At 36.1% G+C, this 14,985-nt stretch overlaps 3 protein-coding genes across 3 annotated transcripts; 2 read left to right on the top strand and 1 right to left on the bottom strand.

Annotated features, from left to right (window-relative positions):
* Nucleotides 1–897: 897 nt before the first annotated feature.
* On the top strand, nt 898–8,359 carry LOC127253183 (protein PAT1 homolog). The gene is made up of 5 exons (XM_051277631.1): nt 898–1,536; nt 1,822–1,967; nt 2,341–2,397; nt 2,703–2,766; nt 5,693–8,359. The coding sequence occupies exons 1-5, from the start codon at nt 1,434–1,436 to the stop codon at nt 7,786–7,788; spliced, it is 2,466 nt and encodes an 821-aa protein (XP_051133588.1). The 5' UTR covers nt 898–1,433; the 3' UTR covers nt 7,789–8,359.
* A 791-nt stretch (nt 8,360–9,150) lies between these two features.
* On the bottom strand, nt 9,151–9,520 carry LOC127253186 (SEED MATURATION PROTEIN 1). Its single transcript, XM_051277633.1, has one exon. It carries the CDS (start codon nt 9,493–9,495, stop codon nt 9,244–9,246), a length of 252 nt encoding a protein of 83 aa, XP_051133590.1. The 5' UTR covers nt 9,496–9,520; the 3' UTR covers nt 9,151–9,243.
* Nucleotides 9,521–9,627: 107 nt separating this feature from the next.
* On the top strand, nt 9,628–12,532 carry LOC127253184 (uncharacterized). The gene has a single exon (XM_051277632.1). The coding sequence runs from the start codon at nt 10,488–10,490 to the stop codon at nt 11,730–11,732; it is 1,245 nt and encodes a 414-aa protein (XP_051133589.1). The 5' UTR covers nt 9,628–10,487; the 3' UTR covers nt 11,733–12,532.
* The last annotated feature ends 2,453 nt before the right edge of the window (nt 12,533–14,985 follow it).

Raw genomic sequence — 14,985 nt, forward strand, 5'->3', positions numbered from 1 at the left:
AGTTCATTTGTCACACATAGTATAGTGTGACGTGTCTTTTTGGTCCTAATTTGTAGGGAATTAGGTTGGGTCGAAGTTCACCAAGAATACACTCAATTAGTAACGATTGCGAATTCTCACGTTATTAAAAAAAAAAAAAATGAATTTGATTTGATATTTAAAGAAGAAAAACTTATAAACAATGAAAATATTTGAGAATATAATATTGTGTTTATTTTGTATTTTGATTTGAAATAATATTTTTTCCATGAAATATAAAAAATTATGTAATTTAGATAAAAAAAAACAAAGATTACAATCAAACAAAAAAAAATTTAATAATTTATGATTTAAATAATTGCATTAATAATGTATATTTATATTTATAAAAATTTAAATAATTTAATTCATAATATCTTTGATGTTTTTTTTTGTTAAAATTAATTAATATCTATTTTATTCATATAATATTAAATAATATATATCGTCTTATTACATTTAGATTTCACTCAGAATATTTTTTTTAATAATCATATTATAAAATAACATATTTCAATAAGACATAAAAAATACTAGTATTTTATATAAAATAAAATATATTTTTATTAAAAGTTAGATAAAAAAAAAAAGTGAAAACTTTTGTTTCTAATCAAAACCAAACAATTATGTATTTTGTTTGTATTTTTTCATGAAACTCATTGTTCAATCTACGATTTATAATAAAATATAATATTAAAATAATGTTCAAATAGAAAATTCAATATCAAAACCAAACAAACCCCAGCAATTGTCGTGTTTTTATGTCAAAAAATCAAACAAATAAAAAACAATGCAATGAAAATTGAAATCGCGCGTTGAAATTATTTATCAATTATATATATATATATATATTTATATATATAAAAGATTTCCGGACGTGCAAAAAAACCTTTCGGCTGGAGTTTTTACTTTTGTTCGTCCAATGTTCCCTTGCGTTGCGCCCACCCTAAATCCACGACTCCTCCCGATATCAATCAATCCCTCCTTCCCTCCCATAGATTAAATCCAAATCCTCCGCAACGATTTTTCTATCCTCTTTTCTTCGCTCAATTATTCCCTTTCCCAGGGTTTGCTGAGGGGGATTTGTTATTCTAGATGATTATTGGGCAACTGTGGTTGTGATTTTTCAGTGTCCAATTGTTTTTTTCCCGTTCATGCTTGATAAATTTTGGGCGACCGACCGTTTTGGTGTTCTTCGGAAACCCTAGAATTTTGGAGGGCGGGGATTGATACGCGGAGGGCACGTCGTCTAGCTCTGACAATTTTGACTGCTTGGTGCTGATTTCGTTTTGGTTTTGTTTGTGAAGTTCCTTTTTTGAGTTATATATAGTTCGGAGAATCTTCTGGGGGTTTGTGGTAGCTCAGTGGTGTGTATTTGTTCTTAGGGTTTGTTTGTTAGAGCAGGAAAGTTTGGAATGGATGGATATGGCGGCGGCGGGGGCGGTGGTGGAGGCAGTATTGGTGATTCGTCTAAGATTCAGGATCTTACACCGTTTGGCTCAAAAATCCTAGATTCAGGTTTGCCGTAATATACTTTTTTTAAGATGTGTATTTAAGCTTAGTAATCGGATCTGCGTAATATGTTCGTTTATACAATATCAATTAATTGAATTGAAGTATCGGATTTCTTTAATTTCTGGAGTTAATTCTGGGCTTTACGGAATGAAATCACGAGTGTTCTTCTATGACCTAATTTTGGTCCACTTGGTTTTGAAATTACGACTCGTTAATTTTTAGTGGGTTCTCTGCAGATGATTTTGTTGCACCGCTTGACCTCAGTATTCTTTATTGTTCTTTTTGCAGGTGAGGATGAGTTTGATGCATCGAGGTATGAATTCTTTGGTGGCGAAGTAATGGAGGAGGTTGAACTTGGGGGATTGGAAGATGAAGAGGATGATATTGTTGCATTCGGGCTAGGGGAAGAAGGATTTCTGTTGGACAAGGGAGAGGTTGCTATTAATTGTTTGAAATTGTGTGCTAAGTTCAATAATTTCATGTATCTATTTAGTTTTTACTGGTTAGGTATTGTTTTTGCATATACTGAAAGTTTTATGTTCTGCTTATTTACTCATTGCAGCTACTGTTTTATTGATGGCCTTATATTCCATGTATTGAATATGAGCATTTTCTTATGGTCAGGAATATCTAGTCTTTCAATCTGTGAGCCATAGCTTCAGTAGTTTATTCAATGTGTTGATCGTGTAGAAGTAGAGAGTGATGTTTTGTATAAGTCTGTGTCAATGGATAGCAACACTCTATTGTTTCTGTTCCTGTTTGGTGGACTGGATTTACGTTTAACTCTTTCTTCTGGCCTTTCTGCAGGATGATGCATTGGGACCCCTGTCAGACATTGATGATCTTTCTAGCACATTTTTGAAGGTAAGGCTTTAGCATATTTTCTTAGATTTCATGTGTATGTATAGAATATGTTCCAGATACTTGAGTAAATGTCCATGGTCAATTTATATCTGGTTAAAGTGTCCTTGCGATGGATGCCGTGTTTGTCACATGTAAGATATCTATACGTTGCATGCATGATGATCAATGTGGCCTCATTTCTTATACATTCTTGTTGTAGATCATTTCAAATCTTCATTAGATTCTGCTTTCCTGTTTAAGCTTGATGTTGCAATGATGTTACCGGTATCTCATTGTTTACTTACACGTGTTAACTTTTAATGTAGTTGAACACAGATGTCAATCTACCTACAAGTACAGGTGGTGGCAGAGATTGGCGGCTCAGAGAAAGTGAGTGCATTTAAATCAGAATACCTTTCAAAAACTTATTTCCATATAAGTGGCAGTTCGTTGCTCTGCTTATTTCCTGTTTTAGTAAAGTTGATAGAAACATGCCTTTTGTCGTTTATGGTTTGGACACACTCGATAACTGTATCATGACTGGAACTACTATGTGATTAACTTATGTGATTTTACTGCTTCCTAGTGCAGTAATTGATTTGGTACTCTTTTATGTGCTATCATTTGCTAAGTTTCGTAATGTTCATGGATCTGTTCGTAAAATCGTAAACATTTTGGGGATGAACGTGCATTTAGATGTCAAATTAAAAATAAATCAATTGAAGCTTAGCTATTCAAGATGTGGTTCTAAGATGAAGTACTATGCTTGAAGTGCACACGCTCAAATGTATCTAGGCTTGTTTGAAGTCTTAAAACCTAGTTAACTGTACTCAGCTCCATTAATGTGTTTTTGCTTAGACTTACAACTGAATCCATGTTTATTACGCAATATTAGAATGATAGACAGTTATTCTTGTTTAAGACTGAGCCCATTTGTGCCTAACTTTTGGATCCATAAATTGACTCAACGACCAAAATTGATGTCCTTTTTGCCCGACCATTTTTTTTTTTTTTTTCCAATTTTTGGATCTTTTTGTTTTCCCAATGCTAACACCTTTTCACTTTTGTGATAAGTCAATGTGGAGCTTAGAACTATAAAATCTGGTAAATCGTTGATTTTTGTATATTGTGACATTGTAGAATATTTAATGTCACAATAAATGAAATAGTGATCGACTAGGCATTATGTCCTTTGGCAATTTATCATTTTCCTTATATGCTCCTTGAGCCAAAAATGAAAACGCCCTATTCATTGCCTTGCGCTTATAGTAGATTTCCATTTTCCTCATTGCGTGGAAGTAAACTCTGGTCTTTATTGCATTGAAAAATTTTAGACTTGTGTAACTAATAACGGATAAAAGGGCAAAGTGAATTTTTGGTCCTATAATTAGTACCTTGTTATCATTTTGATTCTTTAAGTGGAATTTGTATAGTAATGGTTTTGTGGCTCACTCATTGTCGCTCTAGTTATGTATATGCACGTGATACTCATAAATGCATTATGGAACCATCAAATGTCACTCTTCGTTGAAGAAAACATCTACATGAAGGACTAGAATTATAAGAGGTGTTACTTATAGGACTAAAACTACGTTTTCCCTATAAAAACCTACTTTCTATTTCCTTTGTTGACCACCTTTCTTTGCTATGGGAATGGATTTAATGAGGGAGTTGGGTTTTTGTGGGTGATCAAGCACTTATTTGGGCTGCAATCCTCATTTCAATTGAGGCAACTTGTACTCAATTTATATCAAATTTGAGGTTTTGTGTAGTATATACTAGTACAAATTCCAATAACTTGAGCTTGACTTGTTCTTATTCCATGTTAGGCCAATTTGACATTTATGACAAGTTACTATAATACCCTATGAGATGCTACTTTTATTCTAGTATACATAACTCACCACAGTTGTGCTAGCTCTTTGAAGCCATGTGGCAAGGCAATTCTGGAATGTGTTGTCGTATTGCTATAAATAAGTTTATATATTAGAGCCACTTGTCATAGCATCTTTTGTATATATAATATATAAACTATTAAATGAAATTTGCATGTTAGACTTTCTCAAGACAAGTGAATTTTATTTGTCAGTAAAACAATAGCACCAAAAGTTAACTCCTTCGCCGTTTAACCAAAACTAGAAATTCTTTGGTAATGTTGCCTTGGTGTTAGGTGTAAAAATGGTGCTGCCTCAGCATTTACGTTGTTGAGGTGCTGGCCGCATGTACTGCTTCTTGCGTATGTCTTTCTTTTTTCACACTGCCTGATTAAATATGTCTTTAATTAAAAGAAGTATTAAAAGATACACTTAGGCTCATGACTTGTGCTCCTACCATTCTCTAGTCTCAATGTCTCCTAAAAGAAAAACGCTAGCTTTGAAAGTCTCAGACCTCAAAATGCGCCTTGTGTGCAATTTATATTTAATGTTTCAGCCAATTTTAGGCAATCACACTGTCAAACATATCTAACCTAAAAGAAAGTGATTATGGCTTGTTCGCCAGATTATATTAAAAAAAGGAGAACAAAAATCTACTATAATGAAAAGATGAAAATGGGCAAGACATGAATGATGAAGGAACTGTAGAGGGAGAATGAAACAAAGAGTATTGAAGTAGAACTTCTATTTGGTTCTTGATAATAATGAAATATAGGAATTACCTGGTTATAGCTGATTAGAAGAGCCTTATACTCGTATAGGCAAGGAAGAGCATTGCAGAAAGCAAACATTGCTAGAGAATTGCTGTTTTAATTTTCCTCATCTCCTTTGTACAAATAGATTATAAAGCATGCTTAATAACTAGGGTGTATCTATATGCACTGTTGGTGAGCTACAATGCGTTCATAGATTTTTTACTAGGAGCTGAAACCTTGAGAAGGGTTGTGCTTAACATCTATTAATGTGTATATACACTGTTTGTGAAGTGTGCTTGGTGCATGATGTGTTAATATCTTGGCCCAGAGTCTGAGCTTAAAGAAGCAGGCTGTCTCTAATAAGTATGTTTGGGTACTTACCGTTGCTTAAATAGCGATAGTAGAAAGGCTACACTTTTTTCAGATGTAAAATTTTCCGTGAGATAATATATATTCTTTTTGGGGAGTTAAGTAGTTATGAATGCAAAAATTACTAGTTGGGTGGTTTGGTTTAGTTAAATATAAGTTCGACCAAGATTTGAATTTGAAGCTATGTATGATGAATGTGTCAGTTAAAATTTTAATTTGTGAAGACATTTTCAACGAGTTTTTCTGTGGCAAAAACATTTAATCTGTAATGGTAAGCATTTTATCATATCCTTATCTGATGATGGTTTTTCTTTTCAGGTTCATCGGCTGCAGAGTTTCCGCCTGGTTTGGATTACCCTAATTGGTTTGATAAGCATGGTTATGATGCTGAATCTTTTCAGGAAAGCCAGAAATGGCCCTCGGCACATTCCCCATCTGCCCACTTTATGGAGCCCAAATCATTGTCCCGAGCATCCTCATACCCTGAACAACTGCAGCGTCCTCCACAACAAAGCCTACATCATCAGCATTCTTTCGAACCAATTCTTAACCCAAAATTACCATTCACTACATACCCACCCCCTGGCGGCCGATTGCAGCAAGGTTTGCCGAATGACCAGCCTGGCCATCCTAATATCCCTTATCACCCGCCAGTAGTGTCATCCGGTCTTTCTACTTTCCCAAATCCTCAGCTTAAACTTAATCCTGTGCCTCATGGATCACAGTTTGGTGGAAATTTTCCTCAGTTACCTCATGGTCGTCCCCCGGTTAACAGTCAGCTGCAAAATCAGTTTGCGGCGCAAAGTGGCCTACACCCTGGAAATCATTCTGGTCTCCCGAACAATTTTCCGCCGCAAAAGTTTCCTCACCAAAATGGTCTAATGCCTGCACAGCTGCGACCTCTGCACTCCCAGCAACCGAGGATGAAGCTTCCGTATCACGGTTCCTTTGGTCATCTACCCGGGCCGCATTCTCAACTTCTGAATTCTCAGCTTTCTCAGTCGCCTCCTATGCTCAACAACTTTGACATGCTCGGGTTACCGGATTTGAGAGATCAAAGGGCTATGCAACATCAGAGAATTCGACCAGGTATGCTTCATCCTCATCCAGGCTCTGATTTTTATGGCCAGAGGAATGATCGGGGATGGCCAAGGTTTAGATCGAAGCACATGTCTGCGGATGAGATTGAAAATATTCTTAGGATTCAGCTTGCAGCTACTCACAGCAGCGATCCATATGTAGAGGATTATTACTATCAAGCTTGCCTGTCGATAAAATCTGCTGAATCTAAGCTGAAACATCATTTCTGCCCGACGAATTTGAGGGACAGTTCTTCTAAGCCTCGGAGCAGCAACGAGCAGCATGCTTTTCTACAGGTTGATGCTCTTGGAAGGGTTTCGTTTTCTTCAATCCGCAGGCCACGGCCACTTCTAGAAATCGACCCCCCGAAATCAACCAGTGGGGACAGTTCTGAATCAAAACTTTCTGAAAAGCCACTAGAACAAGAACCGATGCTTGCAGCCCGGGTGACTATCGAAGACGGTATGTGCCTTCTACTCGATGTTGACGATATCGACAGATTTCTACAGTTTAATCAGCTCCAAGATGGCGGGGTTCAGTTGAGGCAGAGGAGACAGGTTCTGCTCGAAGGTTTAGCGTCGTCACTTCAGCTTGTCGACCCACTCGGGAAAAATGGCCATCCGGCTAATTTGTCTCCTAGGGATGATTTTGTATTCTTACGGCTAGCTTCTCTACCTAAGGGCCGGAAACTCCTTTTGAAGTATCTTCAACTTCTAAACCCCGGCGAGCTCACCCGAGTCGTCTGCATGGCAATACTCCGGAATCTGAGGTTTTTATTCGGCAACCTTCCTCCCGACACCGGAGCTCTCGCAACAACCACCAGCCTTGCCAAGACAGTGTCGTTGTGCGTCTGCAGTATGGAGCTTAAAGCTCTCGCCGCTTGTCTCGCATCCGTTGTGTGCTCGTCTGAGCACCCCCCTCTGCGCCCCATCGGCAGTCCTTCCAGCGATGGAGCGTCTGTTATTCTCAAATCTGTGCTCGAGAGGGCAACCGAGCTGCTCCGAGACTCTCATTCTGCCGTCAGTTGCAGCGCGCCTAACCGAGCTTTCTGGCAGGCCTCTTTCGACGCCTTCTTCGGCCTTCTCACTCAGTACTGCTTTAGCAAATATGACTCCGTTGTGCAATCCTTCCTTGCGCAGCAGATGACGAATGGCGACAGTGGATCTGACCTCGCCAAAGCAATCAGCAGGGAAATACCTGTCGAACTTCTCCGGGCGAGCCTTCCCCACACTAATGAGCAGCAGAAAAAGGTCCTCCTGGAATTCACACAGCGATCAATGCCGATTCCGGCGGTGGCTGCCAGCGCCTCCGGTGGCGGCAATCTAATGCCGTGAATGAAGGCAGACGGCGTGGCAGGGATGAAGTTACCGAGTGCGATTTCAGGTTATTTTCTGAGGTGAAGGATTGATATATTATTATCATTCTTGGGTATCGTCATCAACATCATCTATCTTAATACTAAAAGCAGTGCAAGGTGGTAAGGTAAGTCTTTAAGTCATGAGTGAGAAAGATACTACACTAGTTTTTGTTTTTGTTTATGTTGCTGTAGATTTAGATGATGTAGAATTGCTTCTGCTGCTTCGGATTTTCTCACTCTTCGTTTTACAAATGTGTTTTTGAGTTATAAGTTGGTTTCTCTTTCTCTCTCTACATGATGGAACAGATTTTTGAAGTATGCCATCTGTGTCTCTCGTGATTTGGATTTTCTTTCTTTTTTTTTGTGTTTCTTGGGGGCTTATTTTGATGCTCTCTTCTCCTTGTTGGTGTGCTAGTCTCATCCCTTCTAAGATGTTCTTTGGGATCTCTCTCTATTGGCTACGGTTAAGATGGTTATGTTATATTGATCTTATTGATGGGAAATTGAGTTAACTAGATTTTATAGAGTTAATTTAGTAAATTTGTATATGTTTAATGTGTAGATTTAAATTTAATGCTACAAATGTGTTTGCTGCCTAATATTTTAGATTATTTTAACTATATGTTAAAAAATAAATATTAGATATGCTAGGTGAACATGTGTGACAGCAGTCGCAAATTCATACCATGTCATCCTTTTAATGTCTTGTATTTATATACATATATGTGTATGTATATTGTTGATTAAGTATGATTGGTGTATTTATATATACATATATATATATATTGTTGATTAAATACGATAGGTATGTTAATTACCATCTGCTTATATGTTATTGCTGTTAAAATATTCTTAAGTTATTTTATCGAGTTGTGATGAAAAAATATATATAAGTATATTGTTATGGTATTTGTATATAATAATTTTATAATTGTAACATCAATTGAATATTGATGTTTAAATTAAGATTAATTTAACTCTATATTGTACCAGTTAGCCTCAATTTGCACCTTTTAAGAAATGTTGTGTATGGCAGTGCCCTTTAATTTTTTATAATACCTTTTTATTTTTATTTGGTTCTAATTTCAAATTAAAATTAATAATCCTTTCGTCCCCTCCGAGAAAGGGATAATGTATGTCTGTATGTCTTATTGGAAATCGTAAGAAAAAATTAAAAGATTAAAATACTGATTTTTAAAAATAAATTAAAGTAATAATTAAAAATAGTTTGAAAAAGTATTGAACGCAATAATTAAAAATAGTTTAAAAAAATAGAAATAATTTTATTATATAGTGGAGACCACGATTGTTAAATAAGGAAAACTGAAAACGACCCAACTGAACAACACAACTAGTTTGTTTATTTATTTGATCACATGTAGTTTCAGGAAAGACGAAAACGACAACGTTTTGATTCTAAACATAAACCTATCTAGCGTGATCCTTGATTCTGCTTCCCTTCATCGCCGGCGCCGGGAGGTCGGGATTGCTGGTTCGTCGGCGGTGGCTCTTCCTGTTCGGCGATATTACGAGCGCCGGAGAAGAGGTCGACCGGCTGGGAATCGGCGATCTTACCGGATTCCAGTGGCGTGCCGTTGCAATATCCCACTCTCAAAGCCTCGTCTTCCGACAGCTTCGCCTGCGCCGTCGCGTGCTTAATGTCGTCCTTTCCACGCGCTGCCATCGTTCTCTACTCTTCCTCTTCTCGCTGAAAGGACGGCTTATATAATTAGGGTTTTTGGCGGTACTGTGCCACGTGTCAATTTTATAGCTTATATACGTGGAGCGGTTAGGGGAAATAACGGTGGACACCGACTTAGAGAGTTATGTTTTTATAAGTTGGAATGTGCAGGTGTGGGAAAAATATAGATATAGTAAAATATTAAATTTCAATAAATAAAATAAAATCTAAAAAGGTTATAAATTTTACAATAACAGTTTGTTAATCTTCAAAATTATATGTATATTGTTAGCTTTTTAGCCCGGCCCAAATCAAATGGGATCATGGGCCGTTTGTTATAGTTTTGGCCTTATCCAAACCGGCTTTTATCAAAGTTCAATTTGATCCAAGCCGAGCTGAAATGCAGTAGTTAAACGGGCCGGGCCATGTCAACACCACGAGACCCGACCGACCCCCTGTTTTAATGTTTTTAGACTCGAGTTCAAACGGGCCCAAGTCAAAGGGTCTTGACGGGGCTGGGCTGGACTGGGCTGAGGATATCTATATTTGGAAAGCTAAATTTGAGACCCATTAAAATTAATTTTGAAAAGTTGGTTCCCTCCATTATAAGAAACCGGATCCTTCGAGTAAGTTTTGACCGGATCACACGTGTCGTGATTTGATTGGACGCAGGTGAGGACCCACCGTACGATCAGTGCTATTTAATATGGGCAGAGTGTGTACTGCGCACTGCGATCTGTGTACTCTGAAGCGGACAATGCTACGCTACGCTCTCAACAAACGAAGCTATTCAGAGCAGTGCGAACCCTAGCTCCGCATCCACATTTATTTACGTTTGCCTTTATTTGCTCATACATTCAATTTCTCTCGATTTTGGCTTTGAATTTGGCTAATATATGCGGTTGTGGTGATTGTGTAGTGTTTTGCGGTTTGTGTGTATGTTTTTGTTGTTGTTTTGGCGGTGAGGTTCGGAACGAGTTGCATGATCGCCGGAAATGGCGTCGGCGTGCTTGAACAACATCGGAATGTTGTCGGATAAGTTTTTGGACTGTAAACCGGTTAAATGTCCGTCGTATGGGTGGATGAGCCCTAGAGTGTCGTTCGGCTGCGAGTTTCCAGATAAAGAGGCGTCTAAAACCACATCAACCATGGTGAATAATGAAGCGGAGGTGGGAAATGTAGATGAAGAGAAGCAGGAGGATTCAGATCCAGAAATATCTGGCAAGGATTTTGTAGATTTCGAGTTCCGCCTTGAAGATCCGGTGAAAATGCTCCCCGCCGATGAGCTGTTCTTCGACGGAAAGCTCGTGCCACTGCACCTTTCCACCGTTCAGAAGTCGGATAATTCAGGTTTGGATTCGTCCGAAGTCACACGGGAGGAAGTTTCGAAATCTCGCCGGAGAAATGAGATTTCCGCCACTGATACTTACCTGTTTTCTCCCAAAGCGCCGAGTTGCTCCGGCCACTGGAAGGACCTCCTTGGCTTGAAAAAGCTGTATCTAAACACCACTGCTAAGCAAGAAATTCACAAAACAGGATCGGAGCTGTCGTCGTCGGCGTCTCATAATCAGAACAGAAAAACTTCTAGAAGCGTCAAGCAGTTTCTTCTCCGTGGTTCCAACTCCGGATTAAATTCATCCATGGATTCATCACCGTTAACTCATCCTCTGCTCAAGAAATCCGACAACGAGTCGCTGTCAATCTCCTCACGCCTATCGCTCTCTTCATCCCTACCTCACGAACACGACGATCTTCCTCGACATTCGCTCGACACCGAGAAACCTATCTCCGCCGCGCCTCGTAACACACGTCAAATCACAAAAAATCTCCCCAGACCTCGAGCGGTCAAACTCAAGGCCGCCGCGCCGTCGTCAGATCGGAGTCCATTACGGAAATCATCGGAATCTACACCTCCGGTGCGCGACGCTTCAGCAGACAGTCCACGAATGATCTCCTCCGGCAAAATACTTTTCCACAGCTTGGAGAGAAGTTCAAGCAGTCCGAGCACTCTCAACGGCGGTCCTCGTCACCGACACCGAGGAGGCATAGAGCGATCAAATTCCGCTCACGTCGTCCGCGTCACTCCGGTGCTCAACGTTCCGGTATGTACACTTCGAGGTACCTCTAAATCCACCGTTTTCGGTTTTCCTCTATTCTCTTCTCCGCAGAAGAAAGATTCCGCCATTGCAAACAGAAACCAGCAGCACCGCACGAAGCTCCGCACGGATCGAACTTCATAGAGGACGATGATCTAACGCAGCAAACATCTCAGGTACCAATGCTTACTTATCCTTCTGTTCTTCATCCTATCTATATGGATCTTAATAAATTAGCATTATCTTCCTAAGCTTCCTCTTATGTGATATTATAATTTGCTCTGCAATTTCTTCCAGTCACTACTGAATCTCTACATATTCATATCAATCTCTCTTCTTCTTCAAATTGATTCTGCATTTGGTATTGATTCATGATAAAAGCTTAGAACAGCAAGAACAATCCGTGTGCTTAATTCAAAATTGTTACTGTCAGTTAACCCCATTAGGAAGCATCTGTTGTGGTTTATGTTGTTTAATTTGCTGTTTTGGGGTCAGCCTAGAAAATCCAACCCATCTCCATCGTACCCACTGCTTGCGTAGAGAGAGAGAGAGTCATTGAATGAAACAATGGGTAGAGGGAGGCAGGGATAAATAGCTATAAAATATCTCTATCATAAGCTGTTATGGAATTCAGTTGTCGTTATCTCCCCACTTCTCCCTGTCCTTATCACCATTCTAGGCTCAGTTTTAATAGAGGTTTTTGGAAGTTCCGATAGAGATTTTTTAGTTTTGGGAAATTTTAATAGAAAATAATAATAATGAAAAATTAATACTATATTAGTGATTATATTTATTGTTAATCTGTGTTTCAAATAACAAAAAAATAAAAAAGCAAACCTATTGATCCATGGGCTATTATCCAATTCACTTCACATCATCATTTAATTTGCTCTTTGTTCTAGAATTATTTCGTGGTAATAGAGTTAGATTCCGTGTTTGTTTAATTATTTATATAAGGTATAGTTACTGCTGCTGCTGTCATTGAAATATTCATTTTATTTTTTTTGTTGGTTGTCATTTAAAAATCTCATTGTTTCTCTTTCTAATAAAAAAAATTATATCTAATTTTTGTTTTTTGTTTTCATTTTTTACTATAAAGGAAAAAAAAATATTATTTATAATATATTCATAAAACTTGGACCTAAAAGTAAAAATATATTTTTTGGAAGAAGTAATTGTTATGTTTCTTTTGCCCAAAATCTTATATTTTTATTATTTGGACTCTGCGTTTTTTTTTTAAAAAAAAATATTTTTTTCTCTTACAAAATATCTCATCATATATTATTATAATATCAAAATCAAACTAATTTTTTTAAACCCAATCTAAAGAAACATACCCAATATTTTTTTAGTTCTCTCATGCGAAAATATATAGTATATGTTGCTTTTAATATACTCCTCTTAGAAAATTGAATTACTCAAATGAATAAACCAATGCATGTTATAGGTTGTGTGTCTTGTGTTTAAATACGTGTTAAAAGTATTTGAAGTTTTGAAACTATTAAAGAATAATTATTTATTTGATATGATATTTTGTATGAAAATAAAATTTTAGTACTATAATATTTTAATTTAAAAATTAATATTTGAGACAATATTAATTTATACTTTAAATATCACATCTAGCGTATGGTGTCATTAATATATACTCCAATAAATACTTAAAAATTAAGTATGTATTAATGGAGTATAATATTATATGGTGTCATTTGTTAGGTGAATGAAATAGTCCCTAAACTTACGGATCTCGAAAAACATAATCAAAATGAAGACAGGAGGGTAAAGTGAAAAAGTCATAGAGGAATCAAAAGACATCCTAATCATAACCATAATCATAATAATATGAATATACTACTCAATGGTCATTCATTTGTGTTGTGTGAATGTACACTATAGTACATGTAGGCAGTTGCAGTCTCTCTCTCTCCTTCTCTTACTGCAATAAAGTACCGTACACCTGCAGCTGTACAATATGACCTCTTCTAGTTCTAATTCATAAATAACAAATTGGAGTAAGAAATTCGTATTCTATGTTTGATTTAGACCATATCCAACTTTTGCTTAATTTATTTAGTAGCTGCAGTGAAAACATAAGTTAGATATAGAGTAATTTTACTTTAATAATTATTTTTTTTCTTTTTAAAAAGAATATTTTCCATATATTCTAGTTTTTTATATTATTTTCTATAATATCTCATTTTCATACTATCATCCAAAAAAATATATAATAAAAAATTATACATATAAAATACAAAAATTAATTATAAAAAAAATTTAATAATTATTTAACGTATAGATATACATAAATATTATATATATTTATATTCAAAAAATTACAAAATAATTATTAAAAGAAAATAAAAAATCAATTATTCCGCAATGGAAAAAATATATAAATAAAAGATTAATTTAAGAACAGAAGATATTTTAGAGTAGAGATGGTTTAAAATACATTGGGTTGTTTGATTTTGGCGGCACGTGACCTGCTGGTGCATGCATGTGCTGACAGTATTGATACAAGCAGTGTCTCGTCCTGCAACTGTAGCTTCACTGTTATGGGCTACAGCCACAGGCTAAATAAAAATATCGACATATATAATTAAATTTCAATTCTAGCTATGCATACATATATATATATATGTTTTACATGATATTTTATTAATAATGCTATAAGGTAAATATATGTTAATGCAGTGCTAATTGGAGCAAATTATCGTAACATTGTATAAAATAGGCAAACAACATTTGATCTTGTTTAACACCACACATGCTGTTGTGTTAAATAAAAGAAGGTATCGTTTAGTCCATATATATATATATATATGTATATTATATGGATATAATTGTGCACCCTGCTAATAAGTACCTTTATTTTATTATATATTTATCATTGTATAATCATTTTTACATCAAAAAATAATACAATATTATCTTTATATTATTTTTAATTATCTACTATCATTAAAATTTTATTATTATTTAAATTTGTGGCGAAAGTAATTGTATACATTTAACCTGGGATGAAAGTAACTGTATAGAAAATCAAATCGAAAATATTACTTGTATACAACGCTGGTAGTATTTAATTGGTTTATGTGCGTCTTTCTATAGGAAGGACTTTTTTGTGATATACATCAATCAAATTAGCGTTAACTTAGGGACACTTCTTGTGATACACTCAACTTATATATATTGTTTATTTATTTCAATTTAAAACTATCATATTAGAATATGTCTGTGTGAGTATTAATTTAATTTTAGCCTTACATTAATAAATAATTATATTATGTACTGAGTAATACCAATGAACAGTAGATAAGCAAATAAGCGTGTTCGCTATTGCACACGTTTGACCGTCGACCCACAGGGCAGTTTGTACTTACGTAGTTATGTTGTT

This window comes from Andrographis paniculata, unplaced genomic scaffold (genome assembly GCF_009805555.1).
Source record: "Andrographis paniculata isolate CXL003 unplaced genomic scaffold, ASM980555v1 Contig50END, whole genome shotgun sequence".
NCBI classification, from domain to species: domain Eukaryota; kingdom Viridiplantae; phylum Streptophyta; class Magnoliopsida; order Lamiales; family Acanthaceae; genus Andrographis; species Andrographis paniculata.